We start from the raw sequence: 14,985 nt of genomic DNA on the forward strand, positions 1-14,985 counted from the left end.
AAATGTATCCAGATTAATGTAGACGTAGCCTAAGAGAGTGCTCCTAATCTCAGCTTGTTACTTGTATAAAAGACACCTGGGAGCCAGAAATCTTGCTGATTGATAAGGGATCAAATACTTATTTTAGACTTTAAAATGCAAATCAATTTATAACTTTTCTGAAATGTGTTTTTCTGGATTTTTTGTTGTTGTTATTCTGTCTCTCACTGTTCAAATAAACCATTTGTCATTGGGCAAACATACAAAACATACAAAATCAGCAGGGGATCAAACAATTTTTTCCCCTCACTGTATGACAACTTAAAATGTTATCTTATCTAATGAAAAAAAAAAAAAAACTAAAAAAAAAAAAAACTAAAATATTTTGTCAATAAAATAAAATTGTTAACTTTTTCAAATAAAGTAATGGTGTTTTTTAAGAATTAAAAATAATCAAATTTTGGAGTTTGACAATGAACACATTGCAACCATGCTTGGGACGGGCCTGATCGCAACGCACAGCTATACAGTATAGTTCAAAACAATGTGGGCAAATAGATGAAGAAACACATTCAGATATTCAGAAAAACTGAAAAATAGAGAGGTAAACACAATGCTTCCCTCCCTCCACACACAGCTCTCATAGAACATGAGACACATAAATGAGCCAAAATGTCAAATTATCTTCAATTTTTTTTTTATGTAATGTAGTGTAGATATGTCAACTAGGCCTAGTAAATACTGTAAATTTGGTTATGCTAGCATGTGTAGAAATATTTCAATTGTAATGCTTAATACATTCAGAATCATTAAATATTACTTAAATATTGGCAACAGAAATGTGTTCATAATTTTATGTATTTATTATTTTTAGTATCTTGAATCTGGCCGACACCTGATATATGCACTATATAGGGGATTAGTGAGCGGTTTTGGAAACAGCTTCAGTCTCAGTCATCTGGACAAAACCAAGCAAAAAGCAACTGAATCTTTTTATTTTTCCGTTGTTTTGTGCCACAGTGTGGGTTCTTAATTTTAAAACTCTCATCGTGCATTTAAGGTCAGATTAAATTAATTCCATCTGACTGGAGATCCATTACAATGTTAGTCTAATGAAGCGGGAGGCATATTTAGAAAAGGGAACTCATAAACTTGCCAAGCAGTGAAGTTCAAGTTGTGCTCTGGAATCACAACAAGTATGTGCTTTTATATCAGAACAACCCTGTTTCAGATTTCAGACATGCATTCTTTAATAATCTTAATGCCTTTTTTGGCATTGCATTTCTCTTGTGGTATGCCATCACTTTTATGTGTTCTCTTGTTTTTCTATGCTCAAGAGCAACTACAGTATAATTACATATACAGTATTTACAGAACTTCAAGACTTCTCATTTACTCAAAATGTTTTCGAAACCCTTATCCTACACCTAAACCTAACCTGCACACACATTTTCTGGATTTAAGACTCTTTATCTTTTTTATTGCATAAAGTAAAAAAGTAGGTGATTTCAGGTCGGGTCTGTGTGTGTGTGTTACAGGATGCCTCTTGGGGGTGGAAACAAATGTGGCTGCTGCCAGAAAACAGTTTACTTTGCAGAGGAAGTGCAGTGTGAAGGGCGGAGCTTCCACAGATCCTGCTTCCTGTGCAGTAAGTCCTGTAATTTTCCTGTGTCTAGTGTCCATGAGTCCACACAATATCAGTAGGTCAGTTGGTTTAACACAGTTTACCAAGGGCAAACTCTTTTTAATGAAAAAGGATTAATATATAATTTGACTGTTAATAATTATTCATCTTATGCACAACTGCAAGCAAAACACTCAGTGCTGAAATGAAAACAAGTGTGCCAGAATGCTTTAAACCTGTACTTGAAGGGGCAAGCTGTCACAATTTGGTTGTTTCACATATGTATTATTACACATTAAAATGTTTAAAAAGGTACATATTTTTGAGGCAGTGAAAATAGGGTCATAAAACTGCATCTTGATACCACAGACCAGGTGGTACACTCTTAAAATAAAGGTGCTTTAAAAGGTTCTTCACAGCAACCATTTTTGGTTCCACAAAGAACCATCTCTTTCTTATCTTTTTATAATCTGAAGATTTACCACAAAGAACCTTTTGTGAAACAGGAAGGGTCTTCAGATGGTAAAGGTTCTTTATGGAATCATTTAGAAAAAAAGGATCTTCTATGGGATCGTGAAGCACCTTTATTTTTAAGAGTGTAACATCAAGCAACAAAGGAATAAATGAAATGAGGGAACAAAATGACGGAAGGAAAGAAAGAAAGGATGGAATGAGCTAGATAAAATAAGAAAGGAAAGTAGGAAGGATGAACTAACCAATAATAAAAAAATAAAAAAAAACAACAAACAAAAGAAAGAAAGAAAGAAAGAAAGAAAGGATGGAATGGATGGCAACAAACAAATAAATGAAATGAGGGAACAAAATGGAAGGAAAGAAAGAAAGGCAATAAATGAAATGACGAAACAAAATGATGGAAGGAAGGAAAGAAAGAAAGAAAGGCAACAAACAAATAAATGAAATGAGGGAGAAAAAAAATGGAAGGAAAGAAAGAAAGAAAGAAAGAAAGAAAGAAAGAAAGAAAGAAGCTAGATAAAAGAAGAAAGGTGTTACGGGTGTGTGCAGGACGAGACGATATTCAAACAAATAACTATATTTAATATAAATCTTCAAGAGGAACAAGGCAGGAACAGAGATCTTCACAAATATCAACCAACATTAAGGACCGACAATACACTGAACTCAAAGACAGACTTATAAAGGGTAACTGATAATTAAACCCAGGTGACAGTGATTACACAAACGAGGGCTAAACCAAAAGATCACAAAATGACAGGGGGAGACAAAAACAGATGTGAAATGTGACATTACGCCCCCCTTCGAATAGGCGCGTCCTCGCGCCGTAGAAAAACAAAAAAGAAGAGAGGGGCGGAAAACCAGAAACCTAGAGTCCATGAGGGAGGGGGCTTCGGCGGAGGACGCAACCGAAGGAGGGGGACCAAAAAAAAAGTCCAAGTGACAGAAACGACAGTCCAAGGGGGCGACGACGGTGGGAGGAGCCAGGGAGAAAACAGGAGGGACCTGAAGCAGGAGAGCAGGACCCAGATCGCAGCCAGGATGACGGCCCACGGTGGAGCCGACGGAGGGAGGAGCCATGGTGGAGGAAGGACCGCCGACTCCAGGGGGCCGACCGACAGAGGCGGAGCAGTTGGCAGAGGAACCCGAGGCGGAGATGGAGAGCCGAGACTGCGGATTGGAGGGCCAAGGTGGAACCGGAGGCTCTAGCGGCCGAGGCGGAGGCGGAGATCCGGAGGTCCGCGGCGGAGCGACAGAGGACAAAGGCGATGCTGACGGGAAGGAGGAGCCTGACAGAGCCGGAGGGACAGAGGGACGAGGCGAAGCCAGAGGAGTGGAGTCCCGAGGCGGTGGATGGTCGACGACTGACCAAGGCGGAGCCGGAAGGACGATGGAGCCCGGTGGAGCTGGTGAGCCGACGGGCAACGGTGGAGCTGAGGGCGTAGAGAGCCGTGGTGGAGCCGCAGGGTCGGAGGTCCGAGGTGGAGATCTGGGTTGCGAGGTTGGAGGCGGACCTGAGGGATCCTCCAGCCCTGCCACCGATGTAGCATGGCAGCCCTGCGGCGAGCCCACTGCATGGATGGTGGGCTGAGGGTGAGCAAGGGGACTGGCTGATGACTTCAGGGACTCTGGACGGCTGGACGGAACCAGCGGGGACTCAGGACGGCTGGGCGGAACCAGCGGGGAACAGGCAGATCCAGACAGAAGAGGGCGGGTGGGGGGGAAGTTCATGCAAGCCAGTGGTTCAGAGAAAAAGTCTATTAAATCAGGCGTGTTATACTCCACAACTTCGGAAAAGAAGTCAATTAAGTCCCCAGAGATGTCTTCCAGCTCACCCCCAGCGGTGTTGCAGTGGGCAGGGCTCTCCACTTCCCTCACCTGCTCCACGTCGCAATCCACCGTCGCAGATGTAGAATCCGGCTCACGCACCTGATCAGTTGGAGAGGGCTCTGGCTCTGTCGCTTGCGGCTCTAGTCCCTCATCCGCGGTGTGCTCGGGTTCGTGCTCTGCGTGTCGGGGTGATGGTTTGCTGCTCTCTGGGTCAAGAGTGGGGCTGAAGTCCTCCTCGATGAAGCCGACAGTCCAGGAAGATCTACAGGACGCCAGCACCCACTCGATATATTCGGCGATGCTCTCTCGAGGACCATCCCCGGACAGCTGCGCTTTGGTGGTGATGTTAAGTCCATTGCGAAAGAACGTGCACAGGCAGCTGTCCGGGTAGTGCGTGAGTGGTATGAGTTGCACAAAGTCTCTGGTGTGGTCCTCGAGAGAACGGCTCCCCTGCTCCAGGAGGATGATGAAAACGTTGGGGTCATCCATGACGGGGAAAAAAAATAAATCAAACACTGATACAAAAAACGGAAAAGAAACGCAGGGGAAGACGCCGTGAACGGTTTCGGTCGGTCCTTCTGTTACGGGTGTGTGCAGGACGAGACGAGACGATAGACGGTATTCAAACAAATAACTATATTTAATATAACTCTTCAAGAGGAACAAGGCAGGAACAGAGATCTTCACACATATCAACCAACATTAAGGACCGACAATACACTGAACTCAAAGACAGACTTATAAAGGGTAACTGATAATTAAACCCAGGTGACGGTGATTACACAAACGAGGGCTAAACCAAAAGATCACAAAATGACAGGGGGAGACAAAAACAGACGTGAAATGTGACAAAAGGAAAGTAGGAAGGATGAACTAACCAATAATGAAAAAACAACAAACAAAAGAAAGAAAGAAAGAAAGAAAGAAAGAAAGAAAGAAAGAAAGAAAGAAAGGATGGAATGGATGCAACAAACAAATAAATGAAATGAGGGAACAAAATGATGGAAGGAAAGAAAGAAAGAAAGAAAGAAAGAAAGAAAGAAAGAAAGAAAGAAAGAAAGAAAGAAAGAAAGAAAGAAAGAAAGGATGGAATGAGCTAGATATAAGAAGGAAGGAAAGAATAAAAGGAAAGACTGAGGGAGAAGAATGAAGAAAGGAACAAATGAAGGAAAGAAGTAACAAAAACAGAAAGAAGTAAGGAAAGTAGGAAGGATGAACTAACCAAGAATGAAAAAACAACAAACAAAAGAAAGAAAGAAATGGACAAACAGACAAATGACAGAAAAAAGGAAGGAATGAGAAAACAAGGAAGAAAGGAAAGAATAAAAAAATGAACAAATGATGAAAAGAAAAGAAGAAATCAATAAAACCAAAAAAAGAAGGATGGAACTAACAGAATGATAAAAGGAAGAAAAGTAGGTACACTCTTAAAAATAAAGGTGCTTTAAAAGGTTCTTCACAGCGATGCCATAAAAGAACCATTTTTGGTTCCACAAAGAACCATTCAGTCAAAAGTTCTTTAAAAAAAACATCTCTTTGTTACCTTTTTAGAATCTGAAGAACCTTCTTTCACCACAAAGAACCTTTTGTGAAACAGGAAGGTTCTTCAAATGTTAAAGGTTCTTTATGGAACCATTTAGACAAAAATAGGATCTTCTATGGGATCATGAAGCACCTTTATTTTTAAGAGTGTAACATCAGGTTTTTTCCCCCAACAGTTGTCAAGATTGTTCTCTGGCGCCCTCTTCTGGGTGTCTCTATAATTCACTTTATGAAATATAATATTACTCGGGGTGCTCAAAGGGCTCTGCATTCCAGACAGACTGTCTGCAGGGGGGGAAACATGCTTTTAATGAAAAAATAAGCACAGAACAGAACCCTGAAGGTTCTTCTAGACAGACAAGACTTTATTAAGACTTTAGGATTTATAGAAGAAATTGCACTTTTTTTCCTTATATAAAACGATGAAAACTAAATTATACTTATCTAAATAATATATTTGCCACGCTTTTAGATATCTATCTTAGCTAAAACAACAGATTTACTTTGGTAACCAGGTTACTGTCATTATGTTTTTGAAATCTTGAAGCTGAAGGTCACATTTATCTATGTATTTTGTTATATTCACTCATCCTTCTCATTTCAGTGGTGTGCAGGAAAAATCTAGACAGCACTACTGTAGCCGTCCATGAGAATGAGATCTACTGCAAGGCCTGTTACGGCAAAAAATACGGACCCAAGGGCTACGGCTACGGCGCTGGTGCAGGAACTCTCAGCATGGACAAAGGAGAGTCACTGGGCATTAAAACTGTGGAGTAAGAATACACTTCATTTGCATTTTGATTCTTAAAGAAGTTCACTTCCAGAACAAAAATGTACAGATAATGTAGTCACCCCCTTGTCATCCAAGATGTTCATGTCTTTCTTTCTTCAGTCGTAAAGAAATTATGTTTTTTTTAAGAAAACCTTTTAGGATTTCTCTCCATATAGTGGACTTATATGGTGCCCGCGAGTTTGAACTTCCAAAATGCAGTTTAAATGCAGCTTCAAAGGTCTCTAAACAATCTCAGTCGAGGAAGAAGGTTCTTATCTAGCGAAACAATCAGTTATTTTCTTAAAACAATTACAACTTCTATACTTTTTAACCTCGTATGCTCATCTTGTCCAGCTTTGTGTGTACTCTGTGTATTCCGGTTCATGACAGTTAGGGTATGTCGAAAAACTCCCATCTCATTTTCTCCTCCAACTTCAAAATTGTCCTACATGCCTTTTTTATTTTTTGTAAAAGGGTGTTTGATCTTCTTTGCATGTTCACTTTGTAAACACCTCTGCTGCAATGCACACTCTTAAAAATAAAGGTCCGTTAAAAGGTTCTTCACAGCGATGCCTTAGAAGAACCGTTTTTGGTTCCACAAAGAACCGTTCATTCAAAGGTTCTTTAAAGAACCATCTTTTTCTTACCTTTTTAGAATCTGAACAGTGTTGATTTTGACAACCATCTTAGATTTAGTCTTAGCCTTAGTCTTTTGGACTAAAATGCTTCTTAGTTTTAGTCAAATTTTAGTCACTTCTATATGTGATAGTTTTAGTCCAATTTTAGTCGACGAAAAGTCAAAAAGGTTTTAGTCTAGTTTTAGTCGACGAAAAGTCAAAAAGGTTTTAGTCTAGTTTTAGTCAAAAAAGGGAAAAAAGTAGTCTTTTAACAAATTAATGTAGGTCAGTAAGTATTTTGCTGTTGGGTAGTGTCACTTATAAGTTCTGAAAATAGCAGATCTATAGTTCAACACAATGTGAGCTTCCGGATCGACTATTTTCACCAATAATTACAATAATGAAGGAATGTTTTAGAACATAAAAGACAAACAAGGATGGAATGCTAAAACGGCTTGCCATACTAGTATAGCAAAGAGTATTTAATGCTAAAACGGCTTGCCATAGCGTCAGATACTTTTTAAGTTTTAATTGGCATGCACAATAAGCGGAAATGTCATGCATTTTAAACGTCTGACGGACCACCCACTAACATTTGTCTATTCTCGTCTCGTCAACGAAAACTCACACACGTCTCGTCATGTTTTAGTCATCAACGAGCCATTTTTATCTCGTCATCGTCTCGTTATCGTCATGAAAAAAAGTGGCGTCAACGAAATGATTTCGTCATCGTCATCGTTGACGAAAACAACACTGAATCTGAAGAACCTTTTTTTGCCACAAAGAACCTTTTGTGAAACAGAAATGTTCTACAGATGTTAAAGGTTGCTTATGGAACCATTTAGACAAAAAAGGTTCTTCTATGGCATCGTGAAGCACCTTTATTTTTAAGAGTGTAGGACGATTTTGAAGTTGGAAGAGAAAATGAGATGGGAGTTTTTCGATATCCCTTAACTGTCTTGAACAGGAATACACAGAGTACACGCAGAGCTAGACAAGATGAGCATTTGAGGTTAAAAAGTATATAAATTGTCAGTTTGTTTAGAAAATGACCATTCGTTTAACTATATAAGACCCTTCTTCCTCGGCTAGGGTCATTTAGAGCCCTTTAAAGCTGCATTTAAACTGCATTTCGGAAGTTCAAACTTGGGGGCACCATAGAAGTCCACTATTTTAAAAGAAATCCTAAAATGTTTTCCATAAAAAACATAATTTCTTCACAACTGAAGAAAGAAAGACATGAACATCTTGGATGACAAGGGGGTACAAGAAGTACATTATCAGTAAATCTTTGCTCTGGAAGTGAATGCTTTAAATATTGCTACATATTTCATTCTTTTAGCATCTAGTCTCACAAAATTAAACTTTGGCTGTCTAATGTCTACTTCATTGCCTATTCTGGCCAAGAACCACACACTAGGGAGTGTAAGACCAACATATAAAGCAACCAACTACAGTTTATCCTACTACATTTATAGCAGAGCATCCATGCTGCTCTTGAGCTTAACCATAACAAGTGAATGATGCCTTAAATGTTGCTTTAATCCTCACACAAAGTTATCATATGAGTACAGAAGTTTTAAAATATAGTGCAGAAGTTGTAAAGATCACTTTATGATGCCTTCATAGATTGCTTTGCCCTTTTAAGACTTTCGACAGCTCTTGGTCCCCATTAGAGCAGAGTGAACATTCATCAAAACTACTTCTTTTGTGTTCCACATGAGAAAGAATGTCAAACAGTCTTGGAACAGGTTTTAATGATCCCAGTTTATACATTTGAGGGAACTATTTCTTTAAAGATTTGTTGGGATGAATCTAGCAAACTGTGACCAATGTTATTGGCAGTACCTGACTCTCATGTTGTTTGTCTTTTGATTTTAGGGCTCAGGAACACAGGCCAACCAATAACCCCAACACATCCAAGTTTGCTCAAAAGTTTGGCGGCTCTGATGTTTGTCCACGGTGTGGCAAGGCCGTCTACGCAGCTGAAAAAGTCATAGGGGCAGGAAATGTAAGCCAAAAGCAGAAATGACAGAAGGAAATGCTGTCATGATGCACAAAAATTAACTAAGCCACTACTTTTGGCTCTGTAAGACATGGACATGGTCTTTTATTAAGTGACTGTGGTCTTTTTTTTCTGCAGGCGTGGCACAGGGGTTGTTTCCGATGTGCAAAGTGTGGCAAAGGACTGGAATCCACAACTTTAGCTGACAAGGATGGAGAAATCTTCTGCAAAGGCAGAGTATCCAATGTTATCCTTTTTCTTTTTAGTGAGTCATGCCAAACAACCACCTAGAAACCATCCAGAACCACATAATGGAGTAAAAACACTGAACTCAGCTAAGGCTGAGTTGACAAAATCGAGTCAAGCTTCATTTTCATGAACCAATAACGAATCAAAAATCCCAAAATCAAGTCTAACCTATGCTTTTTCTGCTGATGTATGAACAAACTGTCACTTAACATCACTTGCAGTGTGCCTCCTATCCAATAATTTCTATAAGCTATGAGAGTTGTTGGTTATGAAACAAAGTTTCAAGTAAAACTCTGTATTTTATCACACATACTTACATATGTACTGGGAATTTGTCGCCTTATATTGGTGGCATGTTAAAAACAATAAATCCTAACAGATTATGGCCCAAAACACACTACTGGACTGGGTTGCCAGGTCTATGTAACAAAACCAGCCCAAAGGCCAATAAAAAATAGCCCCAAAAAGCCCATCTAACTATCAAAACTTAACATATAAACACTCCCATATAAAATCCATATGTTACAGTCACTTTTACAGTTGAAGTCAAAAGTTTATATACACCTTGCAGAATCTGCAAAATGTTAATTATTTTACCAAAATTAGAGGGATCATACAAAATGAATGTTATTTTTTTATTTAGACCTGACCTGAATATATTACATATTTCACATAAAAGACATTTTACATATAGTCCACAAGAGAAAATAATAGTTCAATTTATAAAAATTACCCCGTTCAAAAGTTTTCATACACTTGATTCTTAATACTGTTTTTTTGTTTAGTGATAGTTGTTCATGAGTCCTTCAGGTCCTTCAATTTCTTCGGTTTTTTAGCATTTGTGTGTATTTGAATCCTTTCCAACGATGACTGTATGATTTGGAGATCCATCTTTTCACACTGTGACAACTGAGGGACTCAGTTGCAACTATCACAGAAGGAATGCATTAAATTAATGCATGAAAATTATGGTAAATTTAACTTATTTTGTATTCTGGAAAACATGTAAATATCCTCTGTAGCTTCTGAAGGGCAGTACTAAATGAAGAAAAATACATTAAGGCAAAATAAGAAAAATTTACACATCTTCATTCGGTTCAAAAGTTTTCACTCCTGGCTCTTAATGCATAGTTTTTTCCTTCTGGAGCATTAATGATCATTTGAACGTTCTGTAATAGTTGCATATGAGTCTCTCAGTTGTCCTCAGTGTGAAAAGATGGATCTCAAAATCATACAGTCATTGTTGGAAAGGGTTTAAATACACAAAAATGCTGAAAAAACAAAGATTTTGTGGGCCCTGAAGGATTTTTCTGAAGAACAGCAGGCAGTTTAACTGTTCAGGACAAACAAGGGACTCATGAGCAACTATCACTAAATAAAAACAGTCATGGATCATTCAGGTAACAACCAATATTAAGAATATAAACTTTTAAACGGTTATTTTTAACTATAATTTTCTCTTGTGGACTATATGTAAACATTTTTTTATGCCAAATATCTTATTCAGGTCAGTCCTAAATAAAAAATAACATGCATTTTGTATGATCCCTCTTATTTCGGTAAAATAATTACAATTTTTGCAGATTCTGCAAGGTGTATATAAACTTTTGTACTTAACTGTATGTGTTATACACAATTTCAACTTGAAACTAATCATAAACACGCTGTCTGGTTTTTTAAAGGAGCTCAAAGTCCCCTCCCTCGCAAAGCTCATAATCTAGCGGTTTTATCATTGGTAGAATGTAAAACATTTCAATACACACATTTCAGTTAATTAAATTCATGCAATATGTCAAATATTTAAACCGCGGTGGAAAGAAAACCAACAACAAACCACAAGTAGCACAATTTCGCAGAAAAAATCCTGAACTTGGCAACCCTGCTACTGGAAACCATTAGCTAATGGTTTAAATGCTTAACAGTTGATGCTTTGCAATGTTTCCACAACAAATATCAATTACAAACCATTACAACTGTGATGGTTTCTATTATTTTATTCAGCAGGGAGTGTTTTAACCACACAAAGACGTCAGTATAACAGCTTGTAAACAATATGGCCTGTAACATTTAATTTACCTCCGGACATTTAACTCAACAGCTAACTCTAGAGAGGAGTATTTTGCTAAATATAATGACTTTATTACATATTCAGTGTGTTTTTACTTTGCAAAGCCACTGTTTGAAAGTTTATATTTCAGCAACGAATTGAAGTTCCCCATAGAAAATTTGGGAAATCATTTTCTTCTTATTTTCTAAACAATCTTGCCTTATTAACTTTATTTTGTGCTCTACACAGGTTGCTATGCCAAAAACTTTGGACCAAAGGGCTTTGGATACGGTCAAGGTGCTGGAGCGCTGTCACACACTCAATAAATCAGCATGACACAACTTACCCCACAATCCCCAATCGTAAGCATCTGTAGAAGCACCGAAACACCTCCTGCTCACGTACAAAGTGCGGGTGAGCGCATGTCAGTGTCTTCAAAAAGGAAACCAGTGTCAGCCAAGAAGGAAACTAGAGTTTAGGTGTTTAAACCTAGACATATTCCACATTTCAACACATTCCACCAGACATCATGTCATTGTCTTAAACCCATAAACATCTCTTCTTAACTCTCAAACACTGCCAAATGCTTGGAAGAACGTCAAGTATGTAAACAAAACATGGGATTAAGACTTAATCTGCTCACTTTAGATGATCACTTGAGTTTGCACAGATTTAGTGGAACCTGAGCTGTGCGGTTACGTCAGTATTCCTCTGCTTAGATGTACTGTCTGTTCTCTAATGGATCTGCATACCAGTTTACTAGTTTACCACATGCTTGTTTGAGCTTTAATCACTGCAAAGAATGCTGTCTTCAGCTCTGTTCGAAGCATGAAAGAATCTCAAGTACTCCCTGCTTAAGATGCACTAAATTTATTTCGCTATCAATGGAAAAATATCCAACATATGCATTCTGCACGTACTTTAAGAAGATGCTATAGAAGTAAATGTACAAATATGCACAATTTTGGTGTCTTTTTTTATTTGTGTCCATTAAACTGAATAATTGGTGAATGCAAATGTGTGAGAGATTTTGTTTATGTACTCTGCCCTCCAAAGGCAAAGTGCAGTAACTACGCCAACACTGAAACTGAGAAAAATGCCTTTAAAGTTTTTACACCAGCTGGTCAAACATGTTGACACTCTTGTTTCTCTGAAACAGGACAAAATTGAACCAGGAGACTTTGCCACAAGACAAAACAATTGTCACAAAGTCCATTTTAAGCCTTAACTCAATTTTGACCAAATGTGTAGTTACTGCTGTAACGTGAATGTGCCTTGCAAGTAAGCAGAGCTAGTTTCAGTGTATACAGTGCCTTGCGAAAGTATTCAAACCCCTTTGTTTTATGTTGCTGCCTTATGTTAAACTTCTTTAAATTACTTTTTTCCCCAACATCAATCTACACTATATACCATAATGGCAAAAACAGAATTGTCACAACTTTGTAAATATATATAAAAAAAATTGAGATAAGTCACTTGCATAAGTATTCATACCCTTAACTCAGTACTTAGCTGAAGCACCTTTACAGCCTCAGGACAAGCTTTGCACATCAACATTTGGCAATTGTCTGCCATTCTTCTCCTCGCCTCTTCACCTCTCAAGCTCTGTCAGCTTGGATGGGTTTGGCCAGACATTTTCAGGTTTCTCCAGAAATGTTTGATTGGGTTCAAACCCAGGTTCTGGCTGGGCCACTCAAGGACATTCACAGAGTTGTCTATAAACCACTCTTGCTGTGTGCTTAGGGTCATTGTCCTGTTGGAAGTTGAACCTTATACCCAGACTGTGGTTCTGAATGCTCTGGACTGGGTTTTCATTAAAGCTCATTAAAGATTCATCAGACCAGAGAATATTGTTTCTCACAGTCTAAGAGTTCTTTAGGTGCTTTTTTACAAATTCCAAGTGTGTTTCCATGTGTCTTCACTGAAGAGAGGTTTGAGTCTTTCCACACCAGAGATGTTTGTCCTTGTGTAAGTTTCTCCCATCTGCATATATGATCACGGAGCTCAACTAGAGTGACCATCAGGATCTTTGTCACCACTCTTAACCAAAGCCCTTCTCCATCGATTACTCAGTTTGTCCAGGAGGCCAGCTCTAGGAAAAGTCCTGTTTGTTTCAAACTTCTTCCATTAAGGGTAATGGAGACTACATTCTTCTGTGAATCTTCAATGCAGCAGATTTTTTTCTGAACTCATCCCCAGATGCGTAGCTTGATGCAATCCTGTTTCTGAGCTTTACAGACAGTTCTTTTGACCTCAGGGCTTGGTTTTTGCTCTGATGTGCATTTTCAGCTGTTAGACCTTTTCTAAGATGTGTGTGCCTCTCCAAATCATACCCATTCAATTGAATTTGCCACAGGTTAACTTTATTTGAAGTGTAGAATCATCTACAAGCAATATAAATGCTCCAGAGCTAAATTTCAACTGTACTAGATAAGGGTATGAATACTTATGCAATGGAATAATTTCAGCTTTTTATTTGTAATAAATTAGCAAATATGTTAAAACCCAGTTTTTGCTTTGCAATTATGGTGTACGGAGTGTAGATTCATTTGATAAAAAAGCTATTTAAAGCACTTTAACACAAGGCAGCAATATAACACAATTAAAAAAATTAAGGGGTATTAATACTTTCGCAAGGCACTGTATTTCTAGTAGAAAGTATTTCTTACGATTTAGTCTTGATATCACACCAACAGTCCACATCACATTCTGTACCTTTTTGCAGACGAGCTTGTTTTACCTGTCAATGTCTAGGACATTTTAAAGTGATAAATATGCCTACAGATTTTTATCATGAATTACTCACCGTCACGTCGTTTAAACCTATAAGACCTTCATTCATCTTCAGAACACAAATTAATATATTTTCAATTAAATCAGAGACCCTGCATAGACAGCAACACAACTGCTACATTTAAGGCCCAGAAAGGTAGTAAGGACATTGTTGAAGTAGTCCATGTAACATCAGTGGTTTAACTTGAATTTTATGAAGCTACAAGAATACTTCTTGTGTGCAAATTAAACAAAAATAACACTTTTATATAACAATTTCTTTTTGACGCACATAACTTTTGAACCACACATTGTATTTTGGATTTATGAGGCCTCATTTTTAAGCTTGTCTGTATTTACTTAACCAAACATTTACCAAGCAATCGCTTGCTCAAATGAATTATTCTTATAAAACTCTTATTGTCTACTGATTCGACATGCGTCAATGCTCTCTGCATTTGTTGCATGTGAATGGTTACTTGTAAAGTGTGTTGAACGTAACCACATTCCTTTCGCATAATCTCAATGGCGTGCTAAGTTCATAACCTAATCATTTTACAATTTTAGAAATGTACTATGAGTCACTCTTGTTGAGTTTCATTGTGACTCAAAAATGAACTATCTGACACTTTCAGTCAAGCTGCTTCCTTCTGGGAAGTACCTGATAGTCCTTTAAAAAGTCGTAAACATTTGATTGGTCAAGAACGTTGAACTCTCCTGATTGACAATAATCACACAATGGTGGATTTGTTTCTTACAAACATGTAGCTTTTAGCTTCAGAAGACATTAACTGATGGACTGGAGTGGTGTGGAGTACTTGTGGATTATTGTGATGTTTTTATCAGCTGTTTGGACTCTCATTCTGACGGCACCCATTCACTGCAGAGGATCTATTGATGAGCAAGCAATGAAAAGCTAAATTGAGTCAATTTTTAGCCAATTTTAATCTTTGGATGAACTATTGAAAGCTGTTTTATAACTAATTTAACGTAATGTTTTCTTACATTGTAGGCCATTAGTAGAGGATATTAAAATAAACAAGATTAAAAAAAGTTGAAGTTGAAAAAGATTTT

At 38.1% G+C, this 14,985-nt stretch overlaps 1 protein-coding gene across 1 annotated transcript; it reads left to right on the plus strand.

Moving 5' to 3' along the window:
* The first annotated feature begins 1,495 nt into the window (after nucleotides 1-1,495).
* csrp1a (cysteine and glycine-rich protein 1a) lies at nucleotides 1,496-12,150 on the plus strand. The gene is made up of 5 exons (XM_073823430.1): nucleotides 1,496-1,627; nucleotides 6,054-6,222; nucleotides 8,720-8,849; nucleotides 8,982-9,075; nucleotides 11,389-12,150. The coding sequence occupies exons 1-5, from the start codon at nucleotides 1,519-1,521 to the stop codon at nucleotides 11,463-11,465; spliced, it is 579 nt and encodes a 192-aa protein (XP_073679531.1). The 5' UTR covers nucleotides 1,496-1,518; the 3' UTR covers nucleotides 11,466-12,150.
* The last annotated feature ends 2,835 nt before the right edge of the window (nucleotides 12,151-14,985 follow it).

The sequence above is a fragment of the Garra rufa genome, chromosome 18 (genome assembly GCF_049309525.1).
Source record: "Garra rufa chromosome 18, GarRuf1.0, whole genome shotgun sequence".
In the NCBI taxonomy this organism is placed as follows: domain Eukaryota; kingdom Metazoa; phylum Chordata; class Actinopteri; order Cypriniformes; family Cyprinidae; genus Garra; species Garra rufa.